The following is a 13,803-nucleotide window of genomic DNA, read 5'->3' as shown; positions in this document are numbered from 1 at the left end:
ACACTGTCTGGGCTGATCTTTATCACTGCTGTCTGGTACATAACATTTGAGACACAGTCTTACAATGCCCAACTAATACATCTGCATTAAGAATAAACAGTTTAAAAGGCAAAAATACTGGAATGTATTTACACTGAACCCTTGCATGAATATATAAAACTTAAAGCATTTTACTATATTTTCAGTGACATTCTTTGAAAACATTTAACTGTTGCTGCATCTGCAGGTTCCTCCCCCTCCACAGAGCTGCCCAAAAGGCAAACAATAACATTATAATTACCCCTTTACAGATAAAGCCTCTGACTAGGGTGACTCTCACTCAGCAGGGATAAGGAGACTCTTTAAGAGACCAATGGTGAGCGGCATCATCCTGTTTCAAACAGCTGCGACAAACAATACACGACCAATGCATATTTGCTCCCATCTTCACCAAAGGTTTATTTGTAACTTCAGAGAACATTCAATTTTACAATTTTAAACTTATGTATTTTTACCTATCATTTTATTCTTATTTATTTACATTTTTAAAATATATTTTCCTCAATTTTTGTTTGCCAGTTGCTTGAATTCCAGATACATGGGGGTTTTTCTGTATGTTGTCTGTAATAGCGTTGGGGGCATGGTCTTTCAGAGGACACCAGCAGTAGCCAGGTCTCTGGCACAGTGACTAGCTCTGATGCACAGCAAGGGAGAGTGGAATCAAGGAGAGATGAAACAACATTTAGGAAACAGACAGGTGATTCTGTGGCCACAAACAAGTCTCCAAGATGGTAAGTTACCTACTCAGTGCCAGAGTCAAGAATATCTCCAAACAGTTGCAGAACATTCTCAAGAGCAAGGGTGAATAGCCAGAGGTCTTTGTACAGATCGGTACCAATGACATAGTTGAAATAGGGGATGATGTCCTGCAGAAGTGAATGGAGGGAGCTGGTTAACAACCTCATGGGTTGTCACCTTTGGATTTCTCTCAGTGCAATGTGCTAAAGAGGTAGGAATAGGAGGATAGGGTGGATAGCCATGGCAGATGAGTTGGTGCAGGAGAGAGGGATTCAGATTCCTTGATGGCTGGGATGTTTTCTTGGGCAGAGGAGACCTGTACAAGAGGGATGGGTTATAGATTACTTGGATGCACATGACAAGATAGGCCAAAGCCAGTATGGTTTCCTTAAGGGAAAATCTAGCTTAATAAACATATTGGAATTCTTCAAATAAGTGACAAACAGGCTAGATAAGGGAGATGTAGTGGATGTTGCATATTTAGATTTAAAATTTAAATTTAAAATTTAGACATGCAGCATGTTAACAGGCCTTTTCAGCCCTCGAGCCGATGCTGCCAAATTATACCTAATTGACCTACAAGCCCTGGTATGTTTGAATGGTGGGAGGAAATCAAAGCCCGCGGAGGAAACCCACACAGGCACAGAGAGGACATACAAACTCCTGACAGACAGCACGGGATTCGAACCCCGGACCTGAACGCTGGTGCCATAACAGTGTTGCACTAACTTCGAAGCTAACTGAGCCGCATATGAGGCTACTTAACCCTTTGGACTCCAGTCATTTTTAATCTTTCATGGTATATTCTCCAGGCTGGGTCCATGGGTAAACAACAGTACAAGCACCAATACGAACCAGCTGGTGGTTGGTTATAAAACCAGTCCCGGGAAACCGGGACACCGAATATATGCGCTTACTGGTAGTCCCTGAAAACAGACATATGGAGTCTAAAGGGTTAACAAGATAAGAGCCCATGACATGAGGAAGCATACTAGCATTGGCTAATTGGGAGGAAGTAGAGAGTCAGAATATAGGAATAATATTCTGGTTGGCTGCCAGTTACTAGAGGTGCTCGACAGGCTTCTTTTTATGTTGTATATTAATGATTTGGATTATAGAATAAATGGCTTTGTGTCCAAGTTTGCAGATGATATGAAGGTCGGTGGAGGAACAGGTGGTGTTGAGGAAACAGGGAATCTGCAGAAGGACTTAGACAGATTAGGAGAATGAGTAGAGAAGTGGCAAATGAAATATAATGTCAGAAAGTATGCGGTCATGCACTTTGGTAGAAGAAAATAAACAGGCAGACTATTTTGTAAATGGGAAAAAAATGGAAAAGTCCCAGATGCAAAGGGACTTGGAAATCCTTCTGCAAGATGCGCTGAAGGTAAACCTGCATGATGAATTAGTTTTGTTTAGATATACGGTAACAGGCCATTTCAGCTCATGAGCCTGTGCCGCCCAATTTACCTAAACCCCGGTATGTTTCATATCTGAAGAAGGTAAATGCAATGCTAACATTCCTTTCAAGAGGAATAGAATATAAGAGCAGGGATGTGATGTTGAGACTTTATAAGGCCCTTGTGAGACCTCATGGAGAATTGTGAGCAGTTTCAGCTCCTCATTTAAGAAACAATTTGCTGAAGGTGTCCACTATGAGTGATAAACCCAGGTGTTAGTTTGCTTCTTCAGTGTGTTTCTGTCAGCAAATGTGGAATTGGGTGCTGTGCAGCCAGGTGATGTCATCGATGGGCCTCTGACACAAGGCAAACAACAGGAGTGAAATGCCTTCGGAACTGTCCAGGCCAATTTCCCAATCGTCGCTTATCATGCCTGAGCTAACGTGCATGATGCAGGCTTGACGTACAAATTGTTCCTAATTTACATGCCCAAAGGGATCCACTTTCAGGGCAACACCTCCTCACACAGGTACAAGTCCACGGGTGTGCACATGTACACATCTTAGAGTCACGGAGCCAGATGGCGTGGAAACAGGCCCTTTGGCCTGCCCATGCCGACCAAATTGTCCCACCCACACTAGTCCTACCTGCCTGCATTTGGCCCATACCCCTCCAAACCTGTCCTATCCATGCATCTGTCAATTCTTTCTTAAACATTTCAATGGCACCTGTCTCAACCATCTCCTCCAGCAGTCTGTTCCATACACCCACCGCCCTCTGTGCAAAAAAACATTACCACTCAGATTCCTGTGAAATCTCTCCCCCCTCACTTACACAAGGTCCTCTGGTTACCCATTTCTCCACCCTGGCCAAAAGACTCTTAGGGTTCACCCAATCTACTCCTCTCATGATCTTGTCCACGTCTATGAGATCACTCCTCATCCTCCTGCACTCCAAGGAATAAAGCCCCAGCCTGCTTAACCTCTCCCTACAGCTCAATCCCCTGAGTCCTGGCAAAATCCTCATAATGAAGGCCAGAAAGACCACGACAAAGATCTGCAGTGACCCACTAGAGCCTATTATAGACCAATGGCATTCAGTTACGCTGTAAGTCATAAGGTTTGCATGCACAAAAACAAGTTCTTCAGCCCAATTTGTCCTTGCCAACCAAGTGGTTTGCCTAAGCTAGTCCCGTTGGTTTGCATTTGGGCCATACCTCTCTAAATCTTTCCTATCCATGTACTTGTCTGAATGCTTTTCAACATTGTAATTATACCCACTTTTACTGCTTTCTCTGGCAGTTCATTCCACATATCATAAATACTCATGTAATTGTAAATTTTTTGGGCCAAAAATGGGGGGACTTTCACATGGATCAAACTTTTGACCTTGGTAAGTACCTGCATCATTCAAGGCCTTGGGAACTCAGATGGGAGGGAATGCATGGTAAGTTCACAGTTGGGAGCTCAGATGGGCGAGTGGCCAAGTTATCAGGTATTCATTGGATAGGGGGCCAGGGTGAGCATCCACGGTCGGGAGCTTGGATGAGTGGGCAGGCAGGACCAAAAATAGGGAGTCGACTTTCCACGGGATTGATGATTGCACGTGTATATGCAGTACTCACCGACTTCAATGTTAAAGAAAAGTTGCCTTTCAAGTCTGTTTTGAATCTCTCTCAATTCATGTTGAATCTGTGCCCTCTCGTTTTAACACCCACCCCCTCCCCCCCACCCCACCAGCCTTGGGAAATAGACAGAGGCCATTTTATGTTCCCCATGATTTTACAATCAGAATCAGGTTTATTGACATGAAAGTGTCACGGAATTTGTTGCTTTGTAGCGGCAGTATTGTGCAGAACAAGGACCAAAATTACTGTAAATTACATTTCTAGAAATACTCTATTTAAAAATAAATAAATTAGAGCAAAAGGAGGAAAAAAAAGGTGAGGTAGATCTTTCATTCATTGTGTATTCAGAAATCTGAATGCGGAGGAGTCCTCACTTTGCCTTCTATGCTCCACTGAGCAACGTCTCAGCCTACCCAGACTCTCCTCGAGCCCCTCCCCCACCCCAGTCCCAGTATTGTCCTTATGAACCCTTATGAATGGTTTGAGTGTGCACTTTTCTCTCTGTCTGCCATACATGTAATAAAATGCAAAAACAAATTATGCAGGAAGAACAGAGGGACTGGTATTGGAGTCTGTGAAAAGAGTCTCTGAATAAATTTAATTTTCTGATAATTCTTGTGTGTTTCCAGTACCTTGGGGGAAGATGCAATCGAATATTGTAAGCCAAGGTAAAGGATGAGAAGAATGTCAAATTTAAAGTGCCTGCTGTTAGGTCTGCTTTGTTCATGAATGAGTGAGACAAACACCAGGCTGAGTCGAAATCAGGGTTCTTTGTTCTTTATTACCGGATTGTAACACTTGCGACTAACCATGTTAGTCGGAGAATGCATTCTGCCGTTATCAGCAAAATGGTGATTTTTTATACCCTTGGATACATGCTTAGAACATCATCATATCATTACTTGTCCAATGACTAAAACTGTTGCTATCCTTTCCCTGCTAGCTTCCTGCCTCTCAATCCATCAATGTCTCTCTTATCTTGTAAGTACAAGGATGCATTCACATCTTGTTACAGCCCTGTACATTCCCATCTCATGATGTTTTACCTAACAGGAGTACAAGGACACCTCCCCTTCTTGTTACTGCCCTGTACAGGGTAACTCCCTACACATTCCCATCTCATGATGTTTTACCTTACACTGCCCAGGTTACATTACACTTTTACATTTCTTTCTTCCCATTCCAGTTCAACTCTTTACATTTATTTCTAACATAATCAATATTTACATTACTTTTGCTTTGTTATTTTCAATATTAACTTGTTTCATAATCAGAACTAGGACCAGGAGTCGGCCATCCGGCCCATCGAGCCCTGCTCCACCATTCAATAAGACCTTGGCTGATCTGGTCAGTGACTCAATTCCACCGACCTGCCTTTCCCCCATATCCCTTCATTCCTTTTTTTATATAAAAATCTATCTAACTGAACCTTAAATATATATAATAAAGTCACCTCAACTTCTTCCCTGGGGAGAGAATTCCACAGATTCACTCCTATCTGGGAAAATCAGTTTTTCCTCATCTCCGTCTTAAATCTATTCCCCTGAATCCCCTAGTTCTGGTCTCACCTACCAGTAGAAACAAATGGAAATACTCTGGGAGCTTCTCCAGGGGGAAGGAAAGATTATGGCAGGATGTTTAGCATAGCGGTCAGCGCCAGCGATCAAGAGCAGGGTTCAAATCTCGCACTGACTGTAAGGAGTTTGTATATTCACTCTGTGTCTGCTTGGGATTCCTCCAGGGGCTCTGGTTTCCCCCACCCTTCAAAACATACCAGGCGTTTTAGGTCAATCAGTGCAATTTAGTGGCAATGGCTCGTGGACTATGCTGCATGTCTAAATTTAAATTTAAAATTGTGACCTTTGGACAGAGCTGAGGTTGACTTTTTCTGGTTTATTTTTGGACCAGATCAAATTGTGCATCAGCATTGAGCATCCACATTTAAGCATTAAAGAATAACAGAACAAGAAATAATCACAGAGGAGCTGGAGGAACTCAGCAGGTCATGCAGCATCCATATGAGGTCAATGTACAGTATATAAATGATGAAGAATTTCCCTCTGCCTCCATTCCCCCAGCTCTGCATTCACAGACCACAACAGAACCACCCTTATCTGCGGGTTGGGTGAGGTTGGAATTGTTGCAGAGAGAGTAGAGGGCAGAGTGTTCGAAGGGAGTGCAAGAGGGGGGTGATGAAGTTCAGACGGTTGATGTATCGGCGGCAGTTGGAAATAAAAAGGTCCAGAGCAGGCAGCTGGCCAGGACGAGGTGTCCAGGAGCAGGAAGAAGGCTTAAAGCGGGAGAATGGGTCTTGGATAGGGGGTGGAGAGGCACGGTCATGGAAGTGAGCACAGAGGCGGAGGCGATGGAAGAAGAGTTCAGCTTCGTGGCGAACTCAAGGTGTGGGCGGAGGGGGACGAAGGAGAGGCCTCTACTGAGGAACAAGCACTCCGTCTCAGAGAGGGGAAGGTCAGAGGGGATAGTGAAAACCAAGCAAGGAATTGGTATTGTGGAGGGTTTTGGGTGGATTGGGAGGGTTCGGGAGGTTAGAGAGTGGAAATGGAAGGTGGACGAGGTTGGAGGGAGGAGGTGGAGGCTGGATAGACAAGGACATTTCTCCCAGGAGCACAGAAGCTTGAGGGGAGACCTGTAGAAGTTTATAAAATCATCGGGAGCATAGATAGGTTCCCAGTACTTTTCCCTAGGTAAACTATTCTAGAACTGAAGGGCTTAAGTTTAAGGTGAAGGGGAAAAGATTTAAAAGGGATCTTTCCCATACAGGGTGGTGGGTACATGGAAATAAAAGGTAAAGGTTCCATTATTGTCACATAATACTACATTTAGAACGTAACATACATGGAATTCTCTAACTTTTGTCTCCTGTAAGGCAGACAGAGTCGCCACTTTGTCCAATGTGCTGCCAGAAGAAATGAGAGAGCCAGTTAAAAATATAATGTTTAAAAGACATTTGGAAAGATCATAGATAGGCAAGACTTTGAGGGTAAATGCAGGCAAATGTGATGAGCTCCAAGTAGACAACTTGTTCGGCACAGAATAATTGGGCTGAAGGGCCTGTTTCCAGGAACAGCATTTTTTTCTAGTAACACTTCACATTGTTAACCGAAGGGTCCTGGTAGGTAGGATTTCACATCTGCTTTGTACCTAATGTTCAACCGCACATTTTAGCTAGAGCTGTCGATGGCAGCCTCTATCTGAATGTTACTACTGAGATATTAGCTGGTGTGAGGTCTTCCCAATCAACTGTTCTCTGTTGTGAGATCTTTCCTCACAGAACCTCTATTTGGTAGCATGTCGATCTGAAGTTGTAGATTCAGCCATCTTTGGAAGGAAAAAAAAATCATACAATTTACCCCAACAACCATTCCTGGAGATCCCCTTGTGAATCACACAGACCAATCTTGGTGAAACCCATGTTAACCACATGGATCAGCCCTGGTGAACCCCGTGTTAACCACATGCATCAGCCATGATGAACCTCGTGTTAGACCCCGTGTTAACCACATGGTCCAGCCCTGGTGAACCCCGTATGAACCACATGGACTAGACCTGGTGAACCCCATGTGAAGCACATCGACCAACCTGCTACCTTTAAGGCTCTGTGGACATTGTTATCAACACCAAGCAGGTCCGGCCATGGAAGTGTTCTTACCAGAGTCTGGATGAAGCAGTTCTCGGCCAACATTTCCATCAGGTACTGCACTCCCTCAGCATCAATCCCATCATATTCCAGGTCCAGTATAGTCACTGCCATTATTGGTCTGCAGAATATCACAGGATGTGTTTATGTCTTCTCTCCTTCTATTTCTTCTTCTCTTTCTTCAGCATGTAAACGGTTATATGGTTATATGTCACCCCCCCCCCCCCACCCCACCACCACCCCCAATCTCACTGCAATCAGATTTTCTGCCCGACAATTTAATGACCTGGAGCTTGAGATTTTTTAAACCAAAAATTGGCGTTAATCACAATAAATTAAATATTCAAAATCTCTTTGCACCCTTAGTTTCATATCCATACATTTCCATCACTGTACATTGTTACATTCATTCCTCTTTAGCACCATTGCCATCACTGTATTACTCTGTTACTTGAGGGGCTTCCCCTCGGACTCTGACCTTGGGTAGATAGGGTTCGGGACTGGTACAGGACTCCACTCTGCTAGACCCATTGGCTGTATGCCTGCAGTACTCTCTCTCCATGCAGCATCCTGCAGTCTGTTGTATTCCACCTCCTGTTTAGTGGTGATGGGAAATGTTTTGATGGAAGATCGACCTGTATCATGGCCTGTTTCTCTCCTTCCTCCCTATCACTTCTGACATTTTCTGTTCTATTTCCGATTTCCTGCGCTCCTAGTGTTTTGCTTCTGGCAGTGAGAGAGGCATTATTCGAATGAAACCTAATCTTTCTGGGCCCCAGGACCCTCTGCTTTTAGACAGTCCTACCCTGGGAAAAATACTGTGCATCTCATCTATTGTCCTGGTAAAACACGAAGGTCTGCAAACACCATGGTTGAAGTAAAAACACACAATGCTGGAGAAACTCATCAGGTCAAACAGTGTCCTTTGCATAATCAACGTTTCAGGCTTGAACCCTTCATCAAGGTATTCATCTATGAGCCTCTGTTGGATGCTATCAGTAGCCCCAATAATGACACAGACAAAGACTGAGGGGAACGATAGGCTTTATTGTACTAGAGACTGCTGGCCCAGGTCTAAGGCTAGGAATGAGCAGGAAGGAAAGGGGACTCGACCTTTATGCCCCGGGGTCACATGGGCAGGACTAAGGGAGGAGCCAAGGTAGAAAGACACATGGAGGGCGGACCAGCCAGTACATATAATCATATCACCTCATTCACCCCCTCTTTTAAAAAATGAAACCCACCAGAAAACAAACAACAAAGCATAATAACAATACCGTAAGCACCACAGCTGTAGTATTATCACTTATTACAAGGGGTGGGAGGAGTAGATGCCCCCACTGGCTAGAGGTTGAGCCGCATAGGCGGCCTCCTTTATCTGCCGGATCGCTGTGGAACCGGCGTGTCCATATGGCGCTCCTCCAAAGAGGGGACCGATGGGGGAGCTCCACTGTAGGAACTGTCTGAGATGGGGTGCTAGCGGTGGACTCCCGGAGTGCTGGGGGATCCTCCGCTGCTGCATGGGGGGTAGATGCCTGGACGTCCGGCTGCAAGGCAGGCAGCTCAGGCTCCAGCGTCGTGCTCTGATGCAGCACGATCAGGTCCGCGACGTGGTCAGTAGCCGGCAAGGCGGTCTCAGGGTCGACAGCCCTTGCTAGGTCTCATATTGGCACAGTGTCCTCGTGGCCATCCGGGTACCTCACAAAGGCGTATTAAGGGTTTGCATGTATGAGGTGCACCGCTTCAACCAGTGGGTCCATCTTATGGCCCTTGACGTGCTTCCGAAGCAGAACCGGCCCTGGGGTTGTCAACCTGGGAGGGATGGAGGAACCATTCGCCGATCTCTGAGGGAAAGCAAAGAGGCGTTCATGCAGGGTGGTGTTAGTGGTGGTGCACAGTAACGACCAGACAACATGGAGAGCTTTGGGCAGAATGTCCTGCCAGCGGGACACTGGCAAATATTTGGACATAAGGGCTAGGAGCATCGCTTTCTAGATGGTGCTGTTCTCCCTTTCCACCTGGCCATTACCTCTGGGGTTATAGGTGGTGGTCCTGCTAGTGGCTATGCCTCTGGCCAAAAAGCACTGACGCAGCTCCTCACTCATGAACGAGGTCCCCTGGTCACTATGGATGTAATCGGGGTACCCAGACAGAGTAAAGATACTGCTCAGGGCCTTGATGACTGTAGCCAAGGTCATATCCAGGCATGGGATTGCAAAGGGGAACCTGGAGAATTCATCCACCACCATCAGGTAGGAATTCCTATTTGTGGTCGGGAGGGGGCCCTTGAAATCAACACTAAGTCGTTTGAAAGAGCGGGTGGCCTTGATGAGGTTTGCCTTTTCTGGCCGGTAGAACTGAGGCTTACATTTGGCGTAGATTTGGCAGTGTCTGGTGGTGGACCGGACATCCTCTACGGCATACATGTCAAATTTGGCCCGCGATATAATTATATTTGGCCCGCAAGATCATATCAAAAATGTATTAGAGGTGGCCCACTGGCCGCCGCGCCAGTATAGCGCATGCACAGTAACCACTGTGTCCCAGGGTGAGTGAGAAAGAGAAAAATCCTGGTCCTTGAAAAGTAGTGGTGGGTGGTTTTATAAACACGCTGTCATGTCCCCCCACCCACCCCCCCCACCGCAGCACGGCCTGGCCGGTGTCAGGGGAAGCCAAGGCCGCTTCCCAGCACCCGGAACCCCAGTGGCACAGCGTTTCTTGGAGCTGCAGATGGAGTCGGGACGCCGGAGGGAAGATTGGGGCTACCCGCCTGGCGATGGGGGCGCCGGCCGCCGGCCGCCCTGCACCTTCCCACCGGACCAGCGGCGGGTGCCCGGAGTACACGTGGAGAGCGAGGCTGGTCGGGCAGGTAGGGTGGAACCCCCCGCCAATCTCGGGAGTGGCGTGGGCTGGATCAGGATTAGCCACGCTCACCTGCTCCTCCACCGCTGACCGGGATCCCAGCGCGGTCCTGAGCACGGAGACTGCCCTGGAAAGGTCCTGGGACACCGGCACGGAAAGAAAAGGGGGATCCGGGAGAAACTCAGCAGGTCAAGGGGGAGGGGTCCGGGAGAAACTCAGCAGGTCAAGGGGGGTCCGGGAGAAACTCAGCAGGTCAAGGGAGGTCCGGGAGAAACTCAGCAGGTCAAGGGAGGTCCGGGAGAAACTCAGCAGGTCAAGGGGGGTCCGGGAGAAACTCAGCAGGTCAAAGGGGGATCCGGGAGAAACTCAGCAGGTCAAGGGAGGTCCGGGAGAAACTCAGCAGGTCAAGGGGGATCCGGGAGAAACTCAGCAGGTCAAGGGGGGTCCGGGAGAAACTCAGCAGGTCAAAGGGGGATCCGGGAGAAACTCAGCAAGTCAAGGGAGGTCCGGGAGAAACTCAGTAGGTCAAGGGGGGTCCGGCAGAAACTCAGCAGGTCAAGGGGGGTCCGGCAGAAACTCAGCAGGTCAAGGGGGGTCCGGCAGAAACTCAGGGGGGGCCTGACCTCGCCAGGATCGTTGCCCACTCCCCCTCCCTGCCGCAGGCCGACCCGTGACTCATGGTGACGGGGCCACTGATCCGCCGAGATGCCGCCTTGCAGCGAGAGCCGATGCCCCCGCACTGTCGTTGTCCAACCCGATCGCCCGCAAACCCCGCCCTCCCGCACACAGGCCTGAGTAAGTATTATGAATTTTAATCTCAGGATAAAACGATCTTCCAATAGTTTCATGTCACAGTGATAAATATATTCCTGGTTAAAAATGGTCCTGCACCTGGATACAAGCACATTAGGCATAAAACTTGAAAAGTGTGTCAATCAAAGGATATCTGTACAAATGGAAAAAGGGCATGGCAAATAATCCTGCTAGAGTTCATGCCCACAATCAGTCACCCATTTGATTGTTTCAGGAATCATGTTATTCTCCCACATTCTCAATAGCCCTCAGATTTTACTATTCGACAGCACACTAGCAACATTTGACAAATCCTCTATAGAGAAATATTATTTATTGAATATTTTATTTCTCATTTGTTAATGCTTCTGGAAAGAGTTTATCCAAAACTATTATTAAACATTTATTTTAATAAGAAAAGGTTTAACATTACATCATGTTGAAAGAAGAGAAAACATGCAGATGTTGAAAATTTTCAATAAATATTTAGTTCGGCCCTCGACTTAGTCCAAGTTTTTAATTTTGGCCCTCCGTGAATTTGAGTTTGACACCCCTGCTCTACGGAGTATGGGAGGTTTCGTGTCTTGACAAAATGGTACAACCTCGTGACTCCAGGATGACACAGATGGTCGTGCAGGATCTGGAGATGGTCGAGATGCGTGCTGGCACACGTCCCTCGGGATAGGGTATCCGGGGGGGGGGGGGTGGGGGGGGGTCATTGAGCTTACCAGCGGTACAAGTTGTCATAGTTGTAGGTGGACAATTCAATCCTCCACCTCAGCATCTTGTCATTCTTAATTTTGCCCTGTTGTTTGGCATTGAACATGAAGGCCACTGGCCTCTGGTCAGTCAACAGGGTAAATCTCATTCTGGCTAGGTAGTGCTGCCAGTGGCGCACCACCTCAATGATAGCTTGAGCCTCCTTCTCGATGGAGGAGTGCAAGAGTTCAGGACCGTGCAGGGTGCGGGAAAAAAATGCAACCGGCCTGCCTGCCTGGTTTAATGTGGTGGCCAGTGCGAAATCGGAGGCATCTCTTTCCACCTGAAAGGGGACAGTCATCCACGGCATGCATCATGGCCTTAGCAATGTCTCCTCAAATTTGGTCTAAAGCAGCCTGGGCCTCCGCCGATAATGGGAAGGTGGTCATACGGATTAGGGAGTGGGCCTTATCGGTGTAGTTGGGCACCCATTATGCATAATATGAGAACAGCCCTAGATACCTCTTAAGCGCCTTCAGGGTGTTTGGGACAGGGAGCTCCGTGAGGGGTCGCATGTGGTCAGGATCGGGGGCAATGACACCATGTGCCACGACGCATCCAAGAAGGGCCAGGGGCTCTGTGTTGAACCTTGTTGTACGTCAAGTTAAGGATTTGGCCATATGCAAGAACTTTGCGAGATTTGCGTTGTGGTCCTGCTGGACATGGCAGCCAATGGTGACATGGTCAGGGTAGGGGAACGTCACCGTCAGCCAGTGTTCCTCCACCATACAGTCCATCAGTCTCTGAAAGGCAGAAACACCATTAGTAACCCTGAAAAGCACCCGCAGGAAGTGGAAAAGTTTCCTGTCATCCTCGAAACCCGTATAGATTCGATCGGCTGGACGGAGGGGGAGTTGGTGGTAAGCTGACTTAAGGTCAATGGTCAAAATAATTCTGTACTTAGCGACCTTATTGACCAAGTTGGCTATACGGGGAAGCTGGTATGCGTCCAACTGGATGAAGCTGTTGATGGTCTGACTATAATCAATTACCATTCGGGGCTTGCCCGCACCTCTGACCACGAGGACCTGCGCTCTCCAGGGACTGGTGCTAGGGGCTATGATCCCCTCCACCAGGATGAACTGCATGTCCTCCAAATTATTGGTTTGCACTCCAGGGTGAGGTTCATGAGCAGAGCCAGTGGGGGGGAGGGGTGCATCTGTAGAGTGGTGAGGTTGCAGAATGGTGCCAGGGACTGGGTGCTGAGACCACAGGACGCTGCCAAAGACTGAGTGCTTGGACCACAAGGCGGTGCCGGGAACTGGTGGCTGTAGATGGTCAGCGGTGATTGGGGGCCCCCGAACGCCATCGTCACGCTCCTGAACAGACTCTAAAAGTCAAGGCCCAGGAGGATCAGTGCACAGAGGAGAGGCATAATTAACAATACAAAATCATTATAACACTCCCCCCCACCACCGTCAGTGACTCTACACAATACGCCTGGATACTGGTCTGTTGGTCCCTTGCAACCATTGAAACCGTCCTGGTCATGGGTCAGACCAGGAGGGAGAGTCTCTGGACTTCATCGGGGTGCACAAAACTTTCCGTGCTGCCGCTATCGAAAAGACAGTTCATTTTATGTCCATTCACATCGATCCACATCATGGAGTTCGAGATTGGTTGAGTGCTGGCTTGATTCAGAGTGACCGATGCCAGAATAGGCATCCCTTCATCGTTATCGTCGGTGGGGAAGCCTTCCCAAGATGGTGTTCTCCATGTTGACCACGCAGTATTCGATGAGGAAGAAGGCAGAAGTGGAGTTGTGGCGGTCGGAAGTGACGTCATCGGGGCAGTAGGCCAAGATGCTGAGGTTGGGAGCGATGGCTGACAAGATGGCACTCACCTTACCGCGCACATGGTCAGCACGGAAGCTCCTCTGGAATGCATGCCGCACTGCTCCTGGACTGCGGTTGGGACCTGCAGACTTT

General features: G+C 47.7%; 1 protein-coding gene across 1 annotated transcript in view; it reads right to left on the bottom strand.

Moving 5' to 3' along the window:
* Positions 1 to 13,803, bottom strand: part of LOC138752841 (leucine-rich repeat-containing protein 74A) — an 80,052-nt gene that overhangs the window by 44,039 nt on the left and 22,210 nt on the right. Inside the window, 1 exon segment of the mRNA XM_069915464.1 lies at positions 7,475 to 7,583. Coding sequence (XP_069771565.1) covers positions 7,475 to 7,583 — 109 coding nt within the window.

The sequence above is a fragment of the Narcine bancroftii genome, chromosome 2 (assembly GCF_036971445.1).
Source record: "Narcine bancroftii isolate sNarBan1 chromosome 2, sNarBan1.hap1, whole genome shotgun sequence".
NCBI lineage: Eukaryota > Metazoa > Chordata > Chondrichthyes > Torpediniformes > Narcinidae > Narcine > Narcine bancroftii.
Note: the sequence above shows the minus strand (reverse complement) of the source record. Positions and strands in the feature narration are given on the sequence as shown.